Source organism: Aythya ferina (assembly GCF_964211825.1).
Source record: "Aythya ferina genome assembly, chromosome: 4".
NCBI lineage: Eukaryota > Metazoa > Chordata > Aves > Anseriformes > Anatidae > Aythya > Aythya ferina.
The window spans coordinates 71,255,864-71,280,863 of record NC_140300.1 but is presented as its reverse complement, the minus strand read 5'-3'; the positions used below and the strand labels follow the sequence as shown (position 1 = coordinate 71,280,863).

At 46.5% G+C, this 25,000-nt stretch overlaps 2 protein-coding genes across 3 annotated transcripts in view; one reads left to right on the top strand and one right to left on the bottom strand.

Moving 5' to 3' along the window:
• The window catches only part of TET2 (tet methylcytosine dioxygenase 2), a 69,837-nt gene that overhangs the window by 7,611 nt on the left and 37,226 nt on the right, over positions 1-25,000 (bottom strand). For both annotated transcript variants that reach the window (XM_084517192.1, XM_084517191.1), the window contains exons 2-8: positions 12,505-15,880; positions 10,743-10,833; positions 7,092-7,185; positions 5,891-6,099; positions 4,969-5,119; positions 2,748-2,837; positions 230-367 (exon numbers count right to left, since the gene is read on the bottom strand). In XM_084517192.1, the coding sequence (XP_084373318.1) occupies positions 230-367; positions 2,748-2,837; positions 4,969-5,119; positions 5,891-6,099; positions 7,092-7,185; positions 10,743-10,833; positions 12,505-15,835 (4,104 nt within the window). In that variant the 5' untranslated portion in view covers positions 15,836-15,880. The remainder of the gene's footprint in view (positions 1-229; positions 368-2,747; positions 2,838-4,968; positions 5,120-5,890; positions 6,100-7,091; positions 7,186-10,742; positions 10,834-12,504; positions 15,881-25,000) is intronic.
• Positions 1,046-25,000, top strand: part of CXXC4 (CXXC finger protein 4) — a 247,222-nt gene continuing 223,267 nt past the window's right edge. Inside the window, exon 1 of the mRNA XM_084517206.1 lies at positions 1,046-1,913. The gene's annotated coding sequence lies outside the window, so the exon portion shown is untranslated. The remainder of the gene's footprint in view (positions 1,914-25,000) is intronic.

Here is a 25,000-nt window from a genome sequence, read left to right as displayed (position 1 = left end):
TTTCTCCTTTACCAGTTCTATATTAAACCTTCCTTTCATACATCATAAGTCTCATTCAGTTGAATGAAAAATTGTGGAGGGGGGTAATAAGTTAGCTCAATTACTGCTTAACGTTTCTTTTTTTAGCAATCTACATTACGCAATTATAAATTTAAACAGACTGAAGTTAATGAATTAACTGTATGCAATTAGCGCTGGAACAAGGAGGCTCTGTGCATCGCCGACTTACCAGTGTGCTCCCGTTCTGCATATTGTGTAAGTCTCTGTGAGCATGAGCACAGAAATCCAGGCAGGCAGTGACCCCGGAGAATGGGCGACCTTCTTTTAACCCCAGGCGACACTCGGGTGCTCTGTGTTCGTACTCGATCTGCAATCAGACAACAGGTATCGCTGCAACACCCGGGCTTAGCACCGAACAGCAGGCAGCTCTCCTAACATCTTCGGGGTGGTGACATACAGCTCTTACAGGCAAATAAAATCAAGCAATTCTGTGGCAGTTTTATATGCCTCTTTCACTCCTTGCTGCTTGCTTCCCTGTTACCTTGTGTCTCTGCTGGGATTGTGAAACCGGCCAGTAATACTTTTCTGTGCATATTGCTCCTGATTCCCTGCCAGCGGTTTGTGTTTTTACATGACAAATACAGTGCATGGTTTCGGTGTCTGGCACTGCAAGAGTGATGTGTTTGTGTAGTCTGGAAATACACCAAGCTATTAAGGGAAAATGACTTTAGAAAACTGACTTCAGAATGACTTCATGAAAAATAATAATTTGCTTTTTGATTTGTAATATTTTGGCACACTAAAAGCCTATTTTCATTAGCTTTAGTGCAGCACTAACCCCTGACCAAAATGATAATTCAGTCAAGGCCGTATTTTCTATACATGTACTCATTATTAAGGAGCTTTGCAAAGAGTTTATAGTGCAACAATAAACCTTACACAAAAAGAAGGGATTTTGTAATGGAAGATCAAGCCTCACCCAAATGGCAGTTTCATATTATATTTAGAAAATCAGAAATGAAACCCCATTCGTAAAATGCTTTGCTGAAATTCCTGTTCTAAGTTAATGGGAAATTAGAAATTTTGCCAAGTCTTGATCCAGGATCACTAAAAAGATGTCTAGTTTGCTCACAGTAATTTTGCTTTACATATTTGGAATATTTACTTCACTGGAACCTAAAAACAAAAAATCAGAAGAAAACTTGAAACATGGAGACTCCTTTGGAATCCAGTGAGAGTGGTTTGAAATGGTATCCACGTTATAATTTGGTTAGATTTAAAGGGTGTGTTTAAAACGTATCGCTGCAGAGGTTGTATGAAATGTGCTGCTGGGTGCAGTGGGATAAACAGACACTTTCCAATTCTAGAGGTTAATGCTGCTGCAGTCCCGACATGGATTGGAACAGATTTTGGAATTTGGAATCTCTTCTCAGGATTCGCAGCTTGGGATATTCTGTGATTCAGAGGGGGACTGGCTTTGGTTAGAGCTTTGGCTTTTTATAACCTGCTACTGCAGCCACACAAATCAGGTCTTGCTCATCTCCCTTTGAAGACACTTGACAATAGCTTGATCTCTGTTTCCCCACAAATTCAAGGTTTGCATGGAACTCCCGAAATAGGCCAGGCTATACACATTGCTTATTATCTAAGGTAGAAGTTGGAACTTGAAAAAGCATGTACATGTATTTTCAGCTAGTGTCAAGCTTACAGTTTATATGAAGAACTTTTATGAGAAAAGAAAAGCAACCCAAGCAAAGAACCATTTTATTTTTCACCACCCCCTCATTTCTAATTCTTCCTCTTCCTTTCTTCTCTTGCAGAATGCCTCTACGATATTTGGAGAGATAACCACAGCTAGTGGGCACGTAGCCACAGTTTCCTCCAGAATGAGTCTCCAAGCGTTATCTGATCAGGTAAGTGAAATCGGATCAGTCTGTACTAAACCTGCTTACCCTGCCTAGTTGCTAGTAAATACACAGCAAAGGAGTGAATTTAACTGCAAATATAAATGGGCAGTTTCACGTTAGCTTACTGCTTGCATTACAGTGGAAAATCTGTTCTGTGCTGATTGCTACAGCAAGGGAGTGTTTTGACTGGGCTTAATGTTGTCAACAGGAAAGAAAGAAGATGTCACAGTTTGCAGTGGTGCTGGTAGCCAGGAGGCTGTAACTTCTGTGAGTGTTTGTAATGGTAGCAAGCCTGAACAACAAAAATGAAGGTCAATAGTTAACACATTTCAAAGGGTACGGCGTCAAATTTTGATGCAAGTATATGAAGCTTTGTTCTAAAAGCACGTCTGTAATGGCCACTTTGGTGAAAACTGTCACTTGAGAGAGCAGAACTGAAACTGTAGTTTCAAGACTCAAGTGCAATATAATTCTCTGCCTAATGACACTGTCACCAGTCTTGAACTGTCTCTGTGGCTGTTTTGCTAGTTTGGCTGGTGAATCGCTCTAAATCCAGAAGCCTTGTGTTGTCAAGCTGGATTTCTGCTCAAGTGTGAAGTAATGTTGTTGTGTTTATGCAGGTGAAAAGATTAGCTTTATTGAGTGGGTAACACTCTGCTAGTTTTACTTTTGAAAGCATTTTAAGTGGCATTGAGGATTTCCATTTGTCTTTAGCCTGATGTCAAAGGAAGGCTGATACAAAATGTACATGAATGGTACGGCTCAAAGATAAAATGCTGGGGAAAGGCTGGTAAAAATCAGATGGTGTGACTGTTCCAGTTCCCTTTCCCCCCACCATACCTGGTTGTTGTATGCATCAGGTGCAAGCTTCTTGTAGGTGGGCGCCATCAGGGTTGACAGATTCTGCAAATTGGATTCTAGTTTTTCCTCCTGTTAGCAGACGAAATACAGTTCAGTGACATTTCCATACCCTATGTATGGACCTAAAAAGTTAGGGTCTGCTAAAACGGAGTGATAGATATGTAAAGGCCTAGATCGTGGTCATTCTGGTTTAGACAATAACTATTATGAATCTCCTTTTAATTATATTGTTTCACAGCCTTGAAAGAGACACAATAGTAGGGTAGTGTGATCCTTGTGAGAGGATATCACAGACTATAATTTTAATTTGGTTTGTCTTAAAAAGAATTTATAATTTTTCAATATGAAGGTGTTTTAGGTCCAAGCATGATGACCCTCGTTATTTTCTCTACTGGAGTTTTGGGGAAATAATATTCTTTAGAAAGCTTGAGAGAAATAATATCTGAATGCTCCATCAAGTTAATCCGGCTAATTTAAGGGTTTTACACACTGTGATAACAGCACTTCAACACATTTAAATTGTCTTTTCATGCAGCAACTTAAAATTATTGTAATGCATTAGACTTCAGAAAGTTCCCAGTCCTCATGCAATCAAGAATTGTGGACACACCTAGGAGTTGGTGCTATGCAGGTAGGAGCAACCACATTTCACCTTTCTGTAAGGAGATGGACATGCTCTCAAAATGAAGGGCTCTTTAAAAATGAAGTACTCCAGTAACACACTCCAGAGTTGCTCCCTATCCTCTCAGGAAGAGAATTCCAAACTCAAGACCTTGCTTACACGCGGCCCTTATTTTTCATTTCAAATACACAGAGAACAGTGGCGTAATGGAGCGGTGTACTGGCTTTTAGGAGTATTTCATGAAGGTGTGAAGAACCTATGGGTTTGACAGAGTGACGTTTGGTACATTAAAGTTTTGTATCTCCTCCTAAAATTTGGGAGTCCAAAATGACACTGTGAAATTGTCAGAGAACATCTTGCTGTGACCTTTTGTATGGTTACCATTTGTAAGCATAACTTTGAGCATTTATTGGTGAGGATCCTATTTGTGCTGTCTGTATCACCCATAAACCAAGTCTATGCTATGAGACCCTTGTCTGGATGTGTGCCCCTGCCTTCGGGAACAGGACTGGAGGGTAAAAGCGTCCTCTCTGCCCAGCTCTGGCTTGCATGGAATCAAATCCAGGAATGCAAGTTGGAAGAATGCCCTAGTGAGCTCTGGCCAGGTATCCAGCTTAGAAAATTTGGGGGGTTTAGGATTGCAGCTATGATAAAGAAGGCTTTGTGCCACAATATGATTGAAGGAGAGCTGTTTTGTAATGCTGGGGGACACAGAGGAGCAGCAGGGAGGAAAACCTATATGGTAATTATGATGATATTCTAAATAAAGTGTGCTATTTTCAGCACAGGCCATAGCATGCAGGCATGCCCGACTCTCTGATCACATACAAGAAATGTTTGGGTTTGTGTAAGATCCCAGAATATAGTGAAAGCTCTGGACCTATGCATCCGTATATGAGCAGCAGGCTAGGGATTAAATTTGCACGTGCATGCCAAAAACCAAGCTAGGCCATTAGAGCCTCCCAGACACATGAATAACTGGAGGTGTCCAGGGTTTGCTGCAATCATACCTTCAGAGACATCCCGTGTCCAAGCTAAGGTTGGTGCTGTTTTACTCTGACTCGTTTTAAATGATCGCCAGCTTGCTGTAACACAGAGCCTGGCCTGGGAACTATCAGTGGGGCAAGACTGTATGTAGCACGAGGCTTCCCAGCCTCTTATTCCTATTGTACTCTCAGAGTTTCACCACATTAAGTCTCCGTGCAGTCTGCTCTGGTTCCCAGTTGCAAGGTTACACGCCTTCAGCTGGTAAACCTTCCACTCTGCCACTGGGGAATGCCCGATTGCAGGCCTAATGTGGGCACAATCATTCAGGCCGTGCCCTTTCTTCTAATTGTGAAAGCCTGCAAACATGGTTTCAAGTCTCAGAGCTTTTACCAGCTGTCAGAATTTGGACAGTCAGTTCTGCTGGCTCGGTGACTGGAGTCAATCAGCTCTGACTGGCAGTCATTTAATGGCCCTACGTGCGTGCAGGGCTCTGCCCCCCTGCTCTCTTGCACTGGATCTCTTATTTGTGGAGTGACAGAAAACATTTCCTTGCAAATGAGGCACGTTTTCATTTTAGAAATGGCCACCAACCTCTTTTGGATCATCCCCCATCAGCTTGAACTTTCTCGGAATCTTGCTTCTGGCAAACTTACAACCATTGTAGTACATGCTCCAGGAGCAACCAAAGGAAAATGAAGCACCACAAGTTTCAGGGTCCAGCCCTTGACATGCACAGGTCCGTCTAAAGAGGAAGAGAAGACGGCTGTTAGCAGCAGGCGGGTCACCCCGGGGTGCTCCCACAGCGTTCTGCCAGGGAACCACCAGTCCTGGATCTCCTTCCATCAATAAATAACGAGGAAGTGGAAGAGGCAGTCAGAGGAACTGTAGCAGAGGAATTTATCACAACGAGTAGGTGCGTGGTTGGAAAGCAAGTTTCCTATATTGATCTGAGAAACCTGGGCTAGCTCAAAAGGGTGGATGTCTGCAAGGAGCCTCCGCAGGTGGGTCACTAATGGTACCTGGAGGGGCGTATGCTGCTGGCACTGCAAGGCTGGGGCTCTCTGACAAGCATTTGGCAAAGATTTCCGAAACACGACTCTACCCACGAAGCCACAGCATGTAAAATGCAGCCATTGCTAAGTTATTTTGATCTAAATGTTCTTTGCTGTCAGAAAGACATGGAAAAAAGAGTGTAATTTCTTTAGATTCAGGCTAGCTTCTGTAGGCATACGGTGTGATTTAGTGCACCTCGTTTTCATTTCAAGGTGTCTGCTTTCCTGGGCCCAGCTGCGATTTTCTTTTAAATCATCTTCCTTTAAACACACAGCAAGGCTTCACAACTCTGGGAAGACATTTTTTTTCCCTACTTTTAAAAAACATTTGCTTTGCTCTCCTCCAAAGCTTCGTGGGTTTTCCGACTGTCTGAAAGGGTTTGAAGGTGTGTGCGTTTATGGGAAAAGAGCCAGCGGAGACGCCAGGTCCCCGGCTGAAGCCAAGCCCTTGTGTCACTTACTCTTCGTTCAGGGCACAGCGCCGGTTGGTGAGCGTGCCGTACTTTCTCAGGGTGTCGGTGAGCTCCGAATACAGCTTGTCGGCCAGGCTGGTCGGGATTCCCTCCCAGACCAGGATGAGAATCACGATCACCGCCGTCTCGCAGGTGTGGCCCGCTCGCTCGCGCACCAAGCAGAGTAGCTTTTCTTCCTGACTGCTTCTGCGGACTACCTGCATGCACAGCAACACACACCCCCGGAGCCCCAACACAAGCAAGGCATTTCTTAATGTGAAGAGGAAGAGGAGAGGAAACCTCAGCACTAGTGTGCGTGGGGGGAGGTCACTTCTATCTCCCTCTTCCTCTTTGTTTCTGGCAACTCGCGCCGTTCTTCCCCTCTACTGATAGGGGCCAGGGCACGAAGCCCTTCCCTTTAACGAAGCTCTAAGTGTGCTGACTGATGGCATGGCGGTGGAAAACAGCTTTGCATGGTATCCCCCATGCTCTGATTTAGCAGAAATATTCTCCTGAGTCTGCACTATGGTATGAGTGCAGTGTCATTGTACGACATCCCTCCCTTTTCCTAGCATGCCTAAACAGCTACACTTGTCGCCAGCCGCTCTGTTTTGTGGCCTTGCCTGCCCTGACTCACAGAAACGTTATGGCAGTGAGAGGAAAGCAGCACCCGGCTCAAGTAAGTGTCCCTGCTTCTCAGTGCTGTGGGTATTTCTGTAAAAGGTGCCGTCTGGCATGCAGAAACACTTATAATCATAGATCAGCTTTTCCTCAGCCCGGCTTTCCCCAGCCTACCCAAACCACTCAGCACTTCGTGCCAGAGTAAGGCAGTGTTTGCTAAGAGGGTGTACTAATTCCTCGCTCCAACTGGGAGTGCGTTTTCAAAACATCACCGTGGTGTACTTACGGCGCTTCTTTGGAGGTAAAATTAAACAGCGGAGAGAACGGCTGGAGTCACGGGTCTTAAATCTAAGTTTAACTGCCTCCCTCCTCGGGTTTTCGTGCCTTTAGGCCAAATTTTATTCTCGCTGTTTTCCATGCAGCTCAAGTAAATGGAGTGTGAGAGACAGCGGTGGGAGCGGGCCGCGGGCGCCCTGCGGTGAGCTATTTTAAGCTCCCCAGTGTCAGCTAACAGAGGGACGTCACTGCTGGCTGATGCAGGAACCACCACACTGACCTAGATCAGCATTATTTTGTGGACATCACTTACCCATTTAGCAATAGGGCATCCTTGAGAACTTTTGCCTTCTTTCCCAGTGTAGACAACCCTCTCAATCCTTATAGCTTTACCCTTCTGTCCAAATCTTAAACAAACAAAAACACGTACAATAAGCAGGTTCATTTGGTTCTGCAGAAACACTTAAAAGATGGAGTACACTCACCAGGCTTATCTTAAAAAATAAATACTGTGAATTACAGGGAAGGGTGTGCAGTGCAGTTTATCTGGCTGATTTTACGGTGGTGGCGAATTAACACGTTAAAAGAGGCAAATGGCTTTAATACATCACAGCGGAGTGAGAATTACCCGTAACACATTAATAGCCCCAAAGCTTTTAACCGTTTCTCTAGAGGAGTTGTTATAGATGGCATTTTGAAAAGTGGGCTTGAAGTCTCTCTGTTTTGGGAGGGAAACTTACATTTGTCTTTAATTTCTGGGTTAAATTTTCAGTTATCACTCTGAAATTTGTATAATGAAGTTGTCATGGAACAGCTGGCATGCAGTAGTCACTCTATTAATTTTCTGTGCTTGTTTCTGGCTTAGATACAGTGTGAATCAGTTAAGCCATGATTAATTTGCTGCATATCTATTTCCTTTACTTTATCATCCGGTCATAAATTGTTACTTATTTACTTCTGCCAGCCTTCTATACTGAATTAGGATCACGAGGTGCCCTCAAATGATGCCATTTGTGTGTGTCTTTTGGGGACAAAGGCAGGCAAGCTCCTCTTCTGCTGTAGCACTCAGTCGAGGTGATGATGCACTCAGGGCAGAACTGAGCCCCAGAGCTGTTCAGAACAAAGGGGATCCACTTCCCATGTCCTCTGACGGACCAGGTGGAAATCTATGGCAAATGCTAAGTGAAGCAAGTCTTGAATTAACAGCAAGCATCAGACCTGTTGAGCTTTTCCTGAGCTTATTCTCGCCCCAGGGCTGCTGCAGCTGGGGGTGCCCAGCTGCTGAGCCAAGAGCGTGCCGGGGCTGAGGGGAGGCTGCTGCTCAAAGCCTGCGTGCTAGAGACCTCCGTGGCTGCAAAGTTGCAGCTCCAGCTTCGCTGCTGACTTGGCTGCGTTTCAGGGACTGGGCAAATTCCACCTCCAGCTCCTTTTCTTGAATCTGCTGCTCTCATTGGTGCTTTTTTTTTTTTTTTTTAATATATATATATCCAAGCATGGGGACTAAGTCATGGTGTTCCTGCTTTTTGCCTGTTACCTATGGAGCAATCAAGATAGTTCCTTCGTGTTACCCAGCCATTGAAAGCTGCTTTGAGAACTTTTGACCTTTCATCCCTCTTGTTTTTGCACTAAAATCTCAGTGACATATTTAAGAGCAAATTACTTGCATTTAAAACTTCTGTCGTGTAAAGGAAATGAAAAATACTTATTTTTAGATGTGATCTCATTGTGAAATTTCAGTGTCGCAGGAAATTATACAAATAAAATCAGGTCGTACTACACATGTTCTGCAGGCAGCTGTTAGATCACTTTTTCCTACTTAGTCTTGGATGTTAGCATACATTTGTTTCTTTAATTAGCCACATAAACATTTTTCGATCTTAACATTTTCTATCAGTCTGCTGATCTGGATTGCAGGACAGCTGTGTGGGTGCCACTATCGATCTATCTTGAGCACTGCAAGTGAAATGGACTTTGTCTCACATCTCTTCAACTGTCACAGAAGAATTTGTGCCTGATGTTTGTCATGCTTGCTTTCAGTCCAGAGCTCATTGGCTGCAAAATGGGAGCAAAACTCACTGAGCATGAAGTAGGGACTGGGAGAAGGAAGAGGTAAAAAATGGGTATCCACCATGGATTCTGTAAGAAACTAGTGTAGCTAAAATATCAACTGTCAGTATCAATTCAGGTCCTGGTTTGTTTGGCAGTGCTAATACCTTAAAAGTCAATTTCATGGTCATGGGAAGATAGTTTAAAAGTGCTTAGGTTGTGATTAATGTCACCAGCTGTACACACGTGCTCGAGAATTTCTTTAGGGTGTTTTTTTTCTCTTAGGGATACAAAATTAGCTAACAAGAAGGAGCTCTGGAGGTCTGTCCTGGGATCACACAGTTCAAGCAATATGTACAGTTGTAAGCTTGCCATTGTTCAAGCAGTTTCTGTTAGACTCTGCTGAACCTGGCTGCCTATACGTATGTTATCTGTAATCTCTCAGGATTTCCTTCTGCCAGCATGAAATGAAATTAATGGGACGGGAAAAGGAAGAAAAGACAAGGTCGGTATTAAGGATGGAAAATCACATTCCTAAGTCCAGAAATGGAAAAAAGTTTCATCTCTAATACTTGACGTGATGCCGTGAATGACTTTCCTGTTTTATGTACTAGTTGTGAATATTAAAGAATTAAACAGTCGATTAGAGCCTTGGAGGTACATGGTAAGAAGCTTCTCAGGAGGGTCAGCGTTCACTCCCCCTTCCCAAGAAGCAGCTGATTGCAGCTTACATGCCTTTGAGCTGCTCACAAAGCTGAAAACAAGTAGTGGGGCAAGCCCTGCCCAGGAGCTACAGGGAAGGAGGTGCTAAGAGAAAGGACCTTAGGACTAATCACTTGGAGATAATCCTAAGGATTTAATATGCCATTAATGGTGCATGGCTGTGCAGTGATGAGCACAAGCTAGCAGACCCTGCTGAGAAACCGTTCTCCTTGGCTCAAGACAAGCGCTGCACAGACACCTATTTGCTTTTGGTGTTCAGAGTTTTAAGGTATTAACAAATCAAATTCCCATCTGGCTCCGACTTACTGGGGAGCTTTTGTTTGCTTGTTTGTTCAGAAGGGAACTGAATTCCCAGATAGCACTAAAAACCTGCCCTTTCCTGTCTGTGCTTTCCGAAACCTACAAGTAATGCAGAATGCACAGTGCCAGAGTCACTTTGGTGTGAAGAGGTTTGAATTTATATCTTAGAAATGCTGGTGGATGTTGCACTTTTTCATTTTTCTAGATAGCGCAGGTCACATACCCATGCTGTACCATTCAGAATCCCTTGTTGGGTTTGCCTTCGGGTAGCAGATACATTATGGGATGCAACGCACTGCAGGAATACCCACAGCTGAGATGAGGCTGGTCTTGTGCAGTACTCCGAGGGAGAGGGATGTTTTGTCACAAACATACTTCTTGATTCTTGGGCTGAAATCCTATCTAGTAACCTTGTTCCACACCTCTGGAAGTGACTGAGTTAGGCTTAGTCCTTTCGGGTTGTACTATGCACTCAATAATTGGCGGGCGGGGAGGAGAGAGATAATTTTGGAGCCTGGTATTCTGCCCTCCGTCCCCCTCCCGCCTTGGCGTCCTCGTCTGCAGAGGGAACACCAGGTCGGTGCCTGCTCTGAGAGCCATTGCCAGCCGCCTTGCCTCGCTTGGCAGCCTGGTGGATTCTTGTTCCTGCTCGGGTTTGCTGGCGTCGGTCTCAAAGCACGCAGCCCGTGCCAGCCAGCCGCCCATTAGCCCTGTCAAATATTGTGACTCTCTGGTGAATAGCACAGCGCGTCATGTTGGCAACACGGGGGGAGCTAAGCCTACGAGTAATTACTTGATTTGCAATTGTTTATTTCTTTATGTGCAAAAGCTGGAAAAATTCTGACGTCCACAAAAGGATAAACGTTAATCTGCCCCGTGCCTTTGCACTAATTACCTTTCTTCCATGATTTCTCTAATAGCTGCCACGTTAGGACCGGCTCCTAGATGGGTATAGAACGGACCTTCATCTTTCTCGATAATTTGCTCTGTTTAAAACAAAACAAAAGTTAGTACTTCGAAGCTTAATTCTTTAACGTAAAGAAGTCACATCGCAAAACTTACATCTAGCTGGTTACAGTACTGCTGTTGGGTCTCAGGTCAGTTTTCAAACACTTAAAGTACACCCATGAAATTTGTACAAAACACGCAAAGCACGTGGCTAACTCTGCAAATAGCCACGATATGGGCTGTGTGCTTTTTGCTAGCACAAACGGTTGTTTCACATCTCGGGCTTTACACTGAAATCCAAAAGGCATTTTCCCGTTATCACGGAATGAATGTTTCTCTTTCTCCCACTTCCTCCTCTCCCAGTATCTGGAAAGGAGGAGAAATGGGATACCAATGGTAAATATTGACATTAGTGAGCTGTACAGCACTTGTTTTGCAGCAGGCGTGTTATATAGGAACCTACAGCTCGAGAAAGTGCCCGTTAAGGTTGCACAGAGAATTTCTGCCACCCACTTCTGCCACTCTTCTTGCTTAGTTAGCAGCTGCAGTACTGGCTACAACATAAATAAATAAATCAACGAAATCGTTGCCTGAAAAAAGTTTTGCCAACTGCATTGGAGAATGGTCTTAAACCAAACCAAACCAGTTGTAGGGTTAAAAACCAAACTCGACATGTTATAGGTTATTTCTTATAAAAGAAGAAGGAACAGCGAGGAGCTGGCTTCTAGTTTCCTTGCTGGGAGCTGTGAAAATCCATTACTTTCTCTTTTTGCTCCCATGGAGCATCTCTGAGACACAGCCCCAGGCATCTGAAAAGACAAAAAGGTCAATTTTGCAGTTCTGGAGGAGCACTGCTTCAACTTTCCCTTTTTAGTTGGTGTGAAATCCCAGGCCGTTAGGGCCAGTAAGTGAAACTTGGAACAAAGCTTTTCCTTTTCTCCTGGTTGGTGCTGAAGCACTTGCACCTTTTGCTTCAGTCTGAATAATTTATCCCGTGGCGGAGTCTGAAAATGCCTGGCCACGGGTGGTGCCAGGGTATGAAAGCTTGGGGTACAGGGCCTTGCTTTTCTTCCCTCTGCTCAATTCTGCTTCTGGGGACTGGGTGTGCTGGGAAGAAATACCAAGGGTATTTCTTGCTGCTTGTGTGGCTTCTCTAAGAAGCTGCTTAGCCTTGCAGTAGACAAATGAGTCAACAGGGTGATAAACTCTTGCAACAAGCGAGGAATAATCTAGCATTCCTTCTTTGCTTAGGTTTTACTGAGGCAAACTTCAACAATCTCACTGCCAGAGCAAAAACTGGAGGAAGGATCGCAAGTGTTGGACCCGAGACATGTTTTACAAACACTGTGTCTAGCCTTGACGTTCGATTATAAAGTTGGGACCTACTTTTTATCAGCGTGTTGTTGTTACATGTCTGCTGCTTAAGGAGAATGGGAGAGAGGGAATGTGTTACCGTCCGCAGGCTTTCTGACTGTAAAAGCAAGTGGATAACTTCAGGAAATACTGAGCAAGGGCCCACGCGTAGGGTTGGCTAAGCAGAGCAGGCCTAAGTGTAGAAAAATTGCTGTGAGCCTTTCCTAATCGCTCTTCTGACAAACAAAAAGCCCAACCTCCAGCAAAAACAGCCGAGTAACCCCTGCAAGCTGAGCTCGGAGGCTCGTTTCCCCGCTGCGAGCTGGCATGCTTTCGGCACACCTCCCAGCACTTACCGACACAGCTGCACGACGGGAAGTCATACTGGGTTTTGGCAGGTGTGTCCAATAAGTTTTTTACAGGAGTATCCAGTAACTTGGAAGGTGAGTCTAAAAAATTATTGAGAACAGTTCCAGCTGTTCTTTTGGTCGGGGTTTTCTCAGCAGACGGGTTTGCTTGGTGTTCCGAGATGGGGGTCTGAGTGTCAAATTCTGCAGCACAGGTGTTCCTCGATAGGATGGTGATAGGGCCTGCTGTTTCAACCTTCACATGTTTAGGCGATTTGACAGTAAAAGTCTTGTGATCAAACAGTGATTTGACCTGTATCTGTTTTAGCTGCTGTTCCATTGTCTCGATGATGCTCTTTTGTTGCATGTTCTCGCAGCCGAAGTGCTGATTCTCTTGTTTAATTGTTTTTTTCCACATTTTGCTTTCTAGCTGTCCGGCAGACGGGCGCATGCAGACGTTAGCCTTTGTGCCAGCCTCGATTTTGATCGGCTTGCGTGCTGCGCTGGGGCCGAGCTCAGGTTTGGCTTGCTGGTACACCTGCTGCTCCTGTTTTTGTAGGAGATGCCACCTTAGGGCAGCGTGCTTCTGAAAATCCTTCTGGGTTTGGGTCTGCAGGTGGCAGCCTCTCTGCTCCGGGGCGTGCGGGGGAGCCTGCTGGCCGTGCGGTAAGTACCGCGGGGGCAGCTGCGGGGCTTGGTGGCTGGGGAGCTCTGGGTTCAGGCTGCCCCCGTAGCCTTGCGGCTGCTGGAGCGGCAGCTGGATGACCGAAGCTTGTTGCGTCTGCTGCTCCACTTCTTGAAAACAGTGGTTCACGTCTTGCTTGGGGGGCAGGCTGTTGGGAAAATACTGCGCGTGCTGCAAGTCCTGCATCTTCTTGGCCCCGAAGCGCTCGACATGCGCGGCGTTTTCCTTCTTCTCGGAGATCAAGTGCGCGTTGTTCGGGCAGGGATGCTGCGGGCCGGCGGTGGGTTTCTGCCCGTAGAGGGGAGCCTTGCTGTTCACGCCCTGCGCCTGCTCCAGCCCCAGCTGAGGGCCGTGCAGCGGGAAGGCGGCCGGCTTCAGGTACTTGTTCCCAGCCTGAAAACACTCATCTGCCTTGAGCTGGCCGAAGGATGCCCTGTCCAGCTGCTGCTCCAGGGCGCTTTGGGAATGGGAGATGGCTTGGGGCGGCTCTTTACTTCTCCTTTGCAGGGCCTGTTGCTGGCTGGGGGTCAGCTGCGGAGCGCACGGCAGCTGGGTCTGCTGCGCCTGCTTTTGGAGCATCTGTTGCAAGATGTGGGAATGCAAGAACTGCTCGCTTTCCCCTGGCGGGGGATTCAAGTGCTGCTGTTTCAGCGGGGCCCCGAGGGGCTGCTCGGCTGGCTGGTCAGCCCTCGGCTGGAAATGGAGCTGCTGAGCTTGGGGCTGGAGGGGGGGATCCACCTTGGCAAGCTGGGGCTGCGGCGAGTGTTTTGGGAACAGCAGCTGGGGGTCAGCTGCGGGAGGCGGCTGCAGCTGGGAGGCCTCGCTTTTGTAGAGCGGGGGAATTTGTTCCTGTTGCATTATCTTCTGGCTCTGGGGCTGTCCCGACGGCCCCTTTAATGCATCAGGGCTTCCAGCGTACTGCTTGCTGTAGGCTGTTTCGGGTGCGTTTGCCTGGAACTGAAGAATTGACCGGAGCAACGCTTCGCTGGGCTTGTGGGGAGGCTCTCCCTGGCGGAACTGCGTGGAGACCAACTCGATCCAGGCCGGCTTGGAGTAACGCTGAGGCTGTGGCACGGGCTCTTTCGCTTGGTCCTTCTCTTTGTCGGGAGGAATCTCGGCTTCCCTCTGTCCTGGGAGATGCTGGCAGCGTGGCAACTCACCGTCGCTTCCGCACGCCCGCAGGCTTGGGAGGGGAGGCTCCGGCGGCGGCGGCGGCGGCATTTCTTCTGGGTGCTGCTGAGGCAAGGCAGCCACAGCAGCTCGGGGATTGCTCTCGCTGACATCTTGCTGCGGCGTTGGCACCTGCTGCGGAAGCCTTTGCGGAGGGTGAAGTTGCTGCTGGCCGAGGCTGGGACTCTCTAGCACCAGTCCCTGCCTCTGCCCTTCGCCCGCGATCTCTCCAGGAGGAGTTTCCTCGCCGCTGTTGCCGTAGGAGCGGCGTCCTTCTCGCGCCACGCCGGGCAGCGCGCTGTTCATCTCTGGAGCAGGAGGAGTGGAGGAATCTTTGTGAAACATTGAGTTCTGTTTAAAGAAAGCACCATTATGTTCTGCTCGCTCAGAAAACCTTTCCAGCGCGGCGTTCTGAGCTTGCAGGTTACTGCTGGAACTTAGAGAGAGGTCTTGGTTGGGAACCTGCCCTACGCTTCCACGCACAGTACTGTTTCCTACAGGTAACTGGTGTGTATCATAGCCTGGGATCTGCTGCTGTAGCTGTAGTTCTGGTTTCTGAAGCGAACAGCTACCTGGCAATACAGGTGGTTTACTGGAGTCTTCTGCATCGTAGACCTCAGTAACCACTACAGCTGGCACTTGAGGCAGCTCAGAGTTTGAGGTCTGTGGGGAAGTGATCTGCCCTGAGGTATGGGATGAATGCGTTGTCTCGTAGGACAACTCATTAGTAGCCTGACTGGTAATGGCATTGATATGAGATGTGTTCTTCTGCATTGCTATGGAAACATGTTCTGGATAGTATTGAGACAGTGTTTTCTCCAGGAGTTCACCATGCATGCTTTCCATGGAAGAGGCAGAAACTGTAGCACCATTAGGCATTGGCACCGCCTTGTTCTTAAGTAGTAAGACAATGTCCCTGTTGTGGCAATGAAGGTTTTCCCGCTCCTGCTCATTCTGGATCAGGAGGTCGTGAGGGTTTTCAGAACCACCACTGCTGTATCTTGTAGACGGTATCAACTCTGAGGCTTCATTTCCTTGTCCTGTAAAGCTCTCGGCTTTCTTCTCGCCGTAACAATTGGAGACGCTTGGTTTTTCATAGTTATCATCTGGCTCAGCTTTTTCTCCGTTCACCTCTTTGTCTTGTTTCGCCTTCTTGCTCTGATGAAGTCCATACAGAGAGGGCTCACTAAAAGTGCGTTTAATCCCACCGTTTTGCATATATTTGGAGCATACTTTCATTTCTTGTACAAGGTCGGGGCTAACGCGGTGGTTTGGGCTTCCCTTCACGTGGGGCGCTCCGTAGTTGCTTTTGATGAGTAGCCGCTTGTGGTCTCCATTTACCTCGACTTCGGGCCTCTCTGTCGCCGGACTTCCATTCTGTAGCTTCACTGCCGAAGGCTCTGCCTGGCACACGGGAGAAGGTTGCGGTCTTAGGAATGGACTCAATCTATTGCCGTCAACATGCTTGGTTCTGTCCTGTTCCATCTGGCCTGCTCCGGGGCCATCCACAAGGCTACCCTCCGAACGTATCTGCGAGAGAGAAGCAAGGGGAGAGAGCTAAGTTAGGTCTCGTTTCACTCAACAGACAGCAGATTGCTGGTTCCTGCACCCGCCGTCCCGACCCGTCCCTACACGCGGCAGCGGCTCGCGGGCGCACCTGAGGGGAGGCTCACGGCCCCGTTGGGTTTGGCAGCTCCGTGCGTCCCCCTTACTGCAGGTTTGTTCTTCAGGATGAAAAGAGCGTGAAAATACAGACCCGTTGCTCACCCCCACCGAACACACAAACAGCTGTTTTGCCAAAAAGAGCTCTCATAATGGTGGAAAAAACACCCTCTGCTTTTGAATGATCTGCACAGGCTCCCCTGTCGCCGCTTTTTCTCCTTAGTAAGGCAGAAAGTCATGCAGAAAGCCTGGTTCCCAGACTCGGTGCTAATCCTGTTATTTGATTAAGTGTGCCAAACCCCTTTTGTGTGACTTGAAGGATTATTGCCACCAAGCTTGCCAATTAGAGGGGAAAACCTCCTTTTTTCAGTCTTCAGCTGTCTGACAAGGTCTTTTAAAACTGGCATTCCAAAAGCCCACGCAAGTGGCACAATCCACACATGAGACAAAGCCTCGCCTGATTGCCATCTGTAGGAATTCTTACACTTCATCAACATCTTGATAATGTTGATAGAAACAAATTAAGAGATTTCAGAAAGGTTTGATGGAAACGGTATTTTTTCAGGTATTGATATTCTTTTAAATTTAGACTATAGACATCAGGCGTGGCTTAAACTCTGCATTAGGGTTTTGAACTGAGCTTCAAAGCTCCTTCTTTGTTTGGAGATGAAGTCCTACTTTCTTCTTTGACCTTTATATTTTATTTATAAAAGTAGTTTTTCCTTTAGCTAACAGTACTGACAACGTGCAGTGAACAAATCCCATATAGCGACAACCTAATTCTGTTCACATGGATCTTCCCAAGATCCCGGTTAACGGAGATAATTGATAGAAAATTCACAATTCACAGAAAATTCACAATCCCGGTTAACATAAAGCCATTGTTTGACTCTGCTTGTAATTTATTCTTTGTTGGCTTGATGGTTCTCAAACAGTTGCGAATGACAGAAGACAGACTGGCAGAGGGTCTTCCAGATGTGAGATCACACAGAAAATTTGGACTCATGTACGTCTTTGCCCTGCAGGCTTTATTTTTAGTTTGTGTGAATGCGAATTCGAAGGCTTCCCCCTTTCCAGGCTGTGCCTGACCGGACTGCAGAGTCAGCACCAGCACCGCACGTGGCTGCCGTTGCCACTACACAGGAGTAACTGCTACGCTGGAAAACTTCTGTCATCACAGTTGCTCTGCTTATGTACGTATCCTACATTAATCTTATTAAAAAAATGAAAAAATATACTAAGAAACATCTAATTGATACAGTTTTCAGTGCGGTATTCCCTTACTCAACCAAGCAATATGATTCTAAAATGCTTTTTAAGGTAATATTAATGCCCAAGATTCATTACTTCCAGCAGAAGCACATCCGCTTACACCTCTAATTTTGGTATCAGGACAGTTCAAACATAAATTTTGACTGGCAAGCACCTATCTGACAACTTGGATTCACTTCATCCTTATCCCAAACTAGGTCTTAGATTCACTTTTGACCTCCTGAAGTTCTTTACTTTCTGTACTGAATTTATCTTTTGTGTGACGGAAACAGAGAAGTTCTCTCTGCAAATATCAGGACTTAAAAAAAGAGCTTTTGAAGTGAAAGCTAAGAATATGGCAACGGAAAAGAACGTTTGTCCATCTTCTCTATGTTCTTGACAAGGTAAGGCAAGCTTCTTCCCTTCTACATATATTTCAGTATATTTCCCAAGCTAGCTTTAAAGCACCCCGAGAGATGAGCCTTTGCAGCTTTCCCAGAGAGACTGTATTCCACGCCGGAGAGAAAGCAGCGTGAGAAGGATTCCTCTGATGTGTCATACTCGGCTGGGCGGCAGAGTTACGCTCCCAGAGTGTCTCAAAAAATAAGATGTCAGCCTAATTTGAAAACCATTCTTTGCCTTCACACCTTTCATTCCTAGAAACTGCAGCTGAACCACAGCTCAGACATGAGTGTGTAGGCTGCTCTATTTCACAAGGCAGAAATGAAATAAAAGGAACCGTAGTAATTAACACTGTGCTGTCAGACTGCTTCTAAAATATTTATTTCTTCAAAAACAAACAATAAAAATTAGTCGGTGTGGTTGAGCCATGAGAAACTTCCTTCAGCCCTCAACGTCTGTCTCGTTTGTCGTGTTCTGATGGACCAGATGGGTTACAGCTTAATTCCACCTAAGAGTTCCCAGATGATCTTGCTTCCTGGCTTGTTACAAATAGGTAAAACCACCTCTTTTGTTTAGAAGTCTGACTTGCCTAACGTTACCGTACCCCTTGAAGGAATGCATCTGGGCTTCAGAAGGGAGTCTTAGGTTCACACTGCCCTTAAAAACCACAAGGTTATTTTCACTGCGTGGTGAGGATTGTTATTCACAGGATTCTCAAACACCTCACGGTGTGAGTCAACCGATTCCCCTGAGTTCTGATCAACTCCGGTGTAGAAGGCACTGGTCTTAGGCATTGCAAAGGACAGTCACTCAGTTCTTCAAAATACGAAGTTAATTCATTGATTAAAAGCGCCAGATCTACGTTCTTTAAAATGCAGCTGGGGTTGTGGTGACTTTACGTTACATGCGGTCTCTGTCGACGCTCTGTTATTTGCACTCCTCTTGAGTTGCATCTTAGCACAGATGTAGCTCAAGCAATCACAGTGCTTATTTGTAATTTAGAACTGGCAAAAGGCAAGTGGCAGCCGTGCCTTTATTACTGGTTTTAACTAGGGCACTGTGAAGATATTCTTGACGCTGCTACTCAGAGACCTGGCTGGGCCTTACAAAGTCTCTGCATTTGTACAAAGTCCTTGCACTTCGTTACTGTGGTGGGGTGATACGTCTGTCCCTCAAAGGAGGGCTGCCTTTCCCTAAGTTAGCGGTTAGGCATTTTTCTCTTTCCCATAACTGTATTTTATTCAGGCCATTTAGGAGCTCTACATATTCTTCCTCAGCTATAATTCATTAGAAATTCAAGTCACATCAGCAGCATCTGTGAAACAATTACTGCATCTAGGACTGACTCTGCAGTCTAATCCATCATAATTATGACTGGCCTCTTTGAAGATGCCACGATGCGTGACTTAAATATAGCACATTACTGTGCAAATGGATCAGCATCTCATCCCACCAATATGCATGCAGGTTATAATTCAGTCCACCGCTGTTTGACTTTCGCACATACGAGCCATGTACGTACATCTATTTCTCCCCACATATGGGGCACAAATTGGAAACCAAGCACTGAAAGAGACTTGGAGATTTTTTAGGTTTATGGGCGAGCTGGGCATATTTCTGCCACCTCTAACAATACAGGAAAATGGAAAGGCTGTGGAGGGCACTGTTATGTGTGTGACAGGCAGTCCTATGGCAACAAAAGTACTTTTAGCTCTGGTTTGTTGTTTGTTTGTTTGCTTTCCCCATGGAAAATCTGTCTTTAATTTAAGCCAGTTCTAGAGATTCATTCCTCATTCTGTACAGCACCCATACCTCAGGACTTTGTGAGTGCAAAGCAGCTCGGATGAAGGACTGGGCAAACACCTGCTGCAGGGGAGCACGATCTTTTCAAAGCTGGGCGAGAAACCCCACAGAAAAAGTAGGTAGGGGAATGCTGTGTTAGAGTACTCGTGGCCCCGAAAGGACTGAAAGGTGGGGTGTCAGACGGGTGGCTCCCCCTTCTCGGGTCAGCTGGGTTGGAAGTACACCTCCTCAGAGGCTTTGCTGCCCTGCAGAGCTGCGCCTCTTCTCTCCTCAGAAGCTCATGCCATCAGCAAAGAGGTGTAAAGCCTGAAGTGCTGTCCTTCCTAAGTAAGGACGCTCGTGCAGGGCATTATCAGAAAGCTCCACTTGCAGACAAATATTACAAGTCTCAAGTTTTAACCCTGAGGTGTCCCTGAGGAGCAGGCTGTAACGCAGAGCTCTGTCCTGACACCCACTGAGCAGCACTGAATCCCTCCGTAACAGACCAAGTGCAATTCATCAGGGCACAGGCAATTCGCGGTCAGAACTTCAGCACTAAAAACTGAAATCTTCTGGACTTACTCACAGAGTGCACGTGATGCTGTTTCTGGTTAGCTCAGAGTCAGTGTTCTCTTTTTAATTCTGGAAGGAGATGTGTAAGCAGTTACGATGCTCAACACCAGGGTTTACAGCTGTGTGGTTATCGTGGCGTGTCATTTTTCTCTGGTCTATTTTAATAAATTCTGTTTCAGCTGTGCCCTGGGTTAACACCTGTAGGCAAGAAGCTTTCTCCTTTAGTCACTGGGAGAAAAAAAAGTCACTACAGAGAAAAGATGTGAACTCGGAGCACTAGCGGGTGAAGTAATGCATCAAAGCTGCTTATTAGTGAAACGTTTTCATTATTGTTGGGGTGAAATGTTGCACACATGGAAACCGTTGCATAGTTTAAGCATTTTGCATGTGTTTTGCACTGAAGGTGCTCCCTGCTTACCCGCTGAGGAACAAAGCAAGCTTCCCCATGGAGACCAGCGGGAGAGGCAAGGCCAGGAACATGCCTGCCCACACGCTGGGTGGTTTGTCCTTCGAGGACAGCTTCTTCCCAAGCCAGGATTGCTGGTAGGTTGTAATAGATTCAGTGCTAGCCAACCCCAAATCCCACACTGGCCTGAAAGGAGTTCCCTGAAGTGGAAGGGTACGGCAGCGAGGAGTGCAGACTGCTTCACGTGATTCCTTAGCTAGAGGTTCCTGTGGCAGCTGCTCTGTTTGAAGCAGAGCTATCCTACAAAATCGGGATTGCTTTCATGCTCAAGGTGAATTGAGGCTCCAAACCCCACAACATACCCTAAGGATTCGCCCTCTTCCCCACCAGCATCACTGCTGCCCCACTGCAAGTGCGGCGGCTGAGGAGAATGCAGTGCAACTGCATTGCAGATTGCAGGAGGGCCCCAGAAAGACAAGGACACTCTGTTGTTAGCAGGGCTCTGTGGCTTACAATGGGGTCCTTCTGCACTGCATTCAGCTGTCTCTTCATTTGGATAGTATATTTATTCAGTGCATTAGAAATGGAAAAAAAAAAAAAGAAAGAAAAAGAAAAAAAAATGCATAAAGATGCAGTGCGTTCTCTGTCACTTGAAGTCCTTAAGTTAAGACGACATTTTTTTGGTAAAATGAATAAATATCCTGTTTTCTTACTGTGGCTTTAAATAGCAGTTATGGGGTTAATGCAGAAACTACTGGATGAGGCTCTGTGACTGTATTCTGCAGGAGGTCATATTACATGAATGTAATTGTCTTCTCTGGTATTTAGATCTATGAATAATCTGTGTCAAATAGGAGAGAAAATGTGGGATGGTTAAAATTTGTTACCTCATTTATCCTTAATTTACAGGGAAAATGGTGACTAGTGAATATAGATATAAGCAGACATAAGGGAATGAAGGGCATGGGATTTGTGAAATATGAGGATTAATAATTCATTAAACCTTATCCAAGCTAGAAGCCTCATAATTCATGCATTTTTAAACCAACTAGTGCTCGCCCCCCTTCAATTTATTGACAGCACTGCTTGCATTTCAGTGATGCAATGATCTAATCGCAAAAGCACTTGGATCAGTTGATTTTTGACCTTAAAGCAGAGAGCAGGAGAGTAAAGCTGAACTGGTCTGCCCGGTGGTTTCCCCTTGCTGCACTGTATAACCATCAACAAGAGCGGGTCCTGCAGAAAGCCTCCACAGGCACGGAGAGCTGCACTACCTGGCAGTTGCATAAAATCAAGGAGAGTGACAATTAAATGCTTCTACAGGATGGGTTGGAAAAAACCAATTATGCGAAGGGAATGAATTCAGGAATACGAAATGCGAGTAAATAGGAATTATAATGTCACCTCACAAGCTCTGCTGTTCCTATTTTTTCTCACCTACACTTCTATGACCCAGGCTTTGCACCTAACAGTGCCGTGCAGCGCTTGCAAGAGAAGAAGCCAACTTTTCCAGTCACTCGTCATGCTGCTCCAGTAGCACCAGACTGGAAATGCTTCTGGAAAGCTCCATCTGCAGAAACAGGCTGGATTTAAGTGATCAAAGACCTTCCTGCTGCAATAACCAGAAGGTTCAAGACAAGGTTAGCACCTACTCTTGTTCTGGCTGGTCATGAGCTCGTTTCTGTGGCCAAGAGTTGAAGTTTGTTGGATCCAGGTGGTTTGTACCAACAGGCACACAGCTGCAATGCTTCCCCATCACCCTGTTTGGTGTAACCTTGGGTGTTGGCATGCCAACGTACTCTAAGACCAGTATTGCTCAGTTTCTTGAGCACCACTTTGACTGTTTTACACCTTCCTCAAAGCCAGGGCAGCTGACCTAAAACACCTTTTTGCCTTTGCTGTTTGCAGGAGCCACTGCAGTGGGTAATCATAGTAGGGAAAGCGTGGGGGTGGGAGCTGGAGCCCCGAGAGCTGGGGGTGCTCCAGTAAGCATGCTCTGAGAGAGATGTTTCTATGCCTGGGCAAAGCCAGAAATATTTCTTCTCTTGTGTGCCTGCCTGTGAAGTCTGTACCAGCAAAATTGTTTCAAATCGCGAGCCAAGCAGGGCATCACCATGGCAGTTCACCAACAATTGTGGATTCAACATCAGGAAAATTGTTGGAGGAGAAAAGCAAAACTAAGCCGCTGTTTTTCTGCATTTCAGCCAGCTCCGTTGGGTTTAGGTGTGTCGAGTAAAGGCTGGCAAGGCGGAGCGGGCAGCGTTATCTGGTGCATAACCACCAAATCAGTACTCAGACCGGTTTATTCCTTGAAAAACAGTGGAATTCAAGGGGTGGTTTCCTTGTGGGTCCTTCAGGTACCCCATCTGTCAAAAGGTAATGATGAGACTGCTGGCTGATTAAAATCAGCTCTCTGAAAGCAATAGTGAGCTGCTGATGTTCTGGCGGAGCTGTGTAGTGCTGCGTGCCTCTTTGGGAGCACGAGAGCCTGCCAGAATAAGCAAGCGTTGGTGGCTGAACCGTTCTTCAAGACACACTCGATGTTATCAACCTGCCATTTAGGGAAGGTTACCAAGAGGTCAGTGTCATCATTATCCTCCAGTTTCTGTGATCTTTGTCCATCTGGCTTCAGACCTGGATATAGCACGGATTTCTCGGGTTGATCACTTCCTGACACCAGCCGAAGGTCGGTTACCCGGGATGATTTCATCACAGCTGCCGGCAGGGTTGAGCAATTCATGATTAAAGAGTGCATCCTCCTTGGGAGCGAGAGGCAACGGGTGAGATTCTCTTGCCTCTCTTCTTCGTATAAAGAAGTAAGGGCCCAAAGGAGGAGCCACTGGCAGACTTTAAGACTTGCCAAAAGATTTCAGCGTTTCATCGTGTTGGGTCAGTAATGTTAGAAAAATGGTCCTGTTTGGCATCTGGATGGAAGAAAAGCAGCAGAAGAGAATGAAGTGTTGTAGGCAGCGGCGTCCTCAGAAAGCCTGTTTCCACAGCTCTGTTTCCTATTATCCTTTGAACTTCAAATAGGAAATCCTGTTGGGTCTGCCAGTTCTGCCGAAACCAGAATTTTGGATGAGGTGCAGTTACCTTAACATTTCTTCTCCAAAAATTGAAGGTGAAGGCCAAACCGAGAGGAGACAGGGGCTGGGGAGAACACAACAACCGTCCCGAGTGCCGATTGCTGCGAGGATCGCTCCGACTGATGCCCCCAGCTGACAAAGCATGGCTTTCGTCCCCTCTGCTGGCCTCACTTACGGTATTAAACCCCTCTGCACACTCCTCCTCTGTTTTTTTTCCATGCCTCCGCCACACCTAGGCCGGGACGCTGTAGTAAAACCTGATTTTCAGCTGCGATTCCTGCCCGTCGAGAAACAAGAGGCGGCTCCTGCGCCAGGCAGTGCCGGGGATCCCCCAGGGGCGGCGAGCCACGAGGTGCCCACTGCGAGATGCTGCCTGCCTCCTCCGGGGGATTTTACATCCAGATGGCGAAGATGGAGGAGCTGAGCCAAAACAAGGGTTTGGAAAGAGCTTGTGCTCTTTTAACCATTGCATGAGTTGATTCACAAAGGGTTTTCGTGCCCGCTTGCAACTTTTTTTCTTTCTTACAGACCAATAGCTGGTAAAGAAATGGGGAAAACAGGTTTGTGAGGGGCCTGAGGAGATGACCCAGCCTGTTTTCAAAGGTCTCTGTGGATGAAGGTTGCATGATAACCCACAGTTACACGCAGTGCTTCATTAACCTCACTTATTAGCAAGTTTCTACCATTCAAAACAAACCTAGATCACCTCATCCTGTCTACCACTGACTTGCAGAGCCATGTTTTCTTCCGTGCCATGTTTTTTTTCCACTGTATAACTGAAGACTTACGAATGCTCCCCTCCCAGACAGAGCAACCAAGCCAGCCTGTGACATCCAATCTCCTTGCCGGGTGGATCTCTGTCCACACCATTTGTTCCCGGACCAGGTGCACCGAGGTCACAACGCAAATGTGAGGGTCTGCTCCTCAGAGAGCTCATGCACACACCACCTTTTGCTGGATTTTCCCTGGGTGAAGACGTCTGATACATAAGCAGCTATGATACGTGCCTGTAAACCGCTCTACATCCTGTGTGAATTAACTCGGCTCTCCCCCAGCACTGAAAGTCTCGGTTTTATTCCCTCAGTTTGAGAGGGACGGTGTAAATCGCATTGAAATCAACAGAAACAACTCACCACTCTGAGCAGTGCTTTACGTGGAGGCTGTTCCCTTAAAGACTTCCCTTGAAGCCTCTGCCTTCAGCGTGTTTAAGGCTGCAAACTACTGGCACAGACATCTCTGCTGACTTCCACTGTTGCTGAGGCACCACAGAAGATAAGAATCTAATGCATTTTTAGAGGTCTATTAGAAGATGCTCCCTGGAGCTACAGTTGCCATTCAGCTTCTTTCTGCGTTTGTGTGTGGTCTTCAGGAGCAGTTTTAATGTGGGTTTTTGCAATCTACACGCAACAATGGCGTGGGTTATCGGGCTGAAATCTACATCTGAGAAAATAGCTACAATTGCCTCCCCAGATGTATGGGAGATGAAAG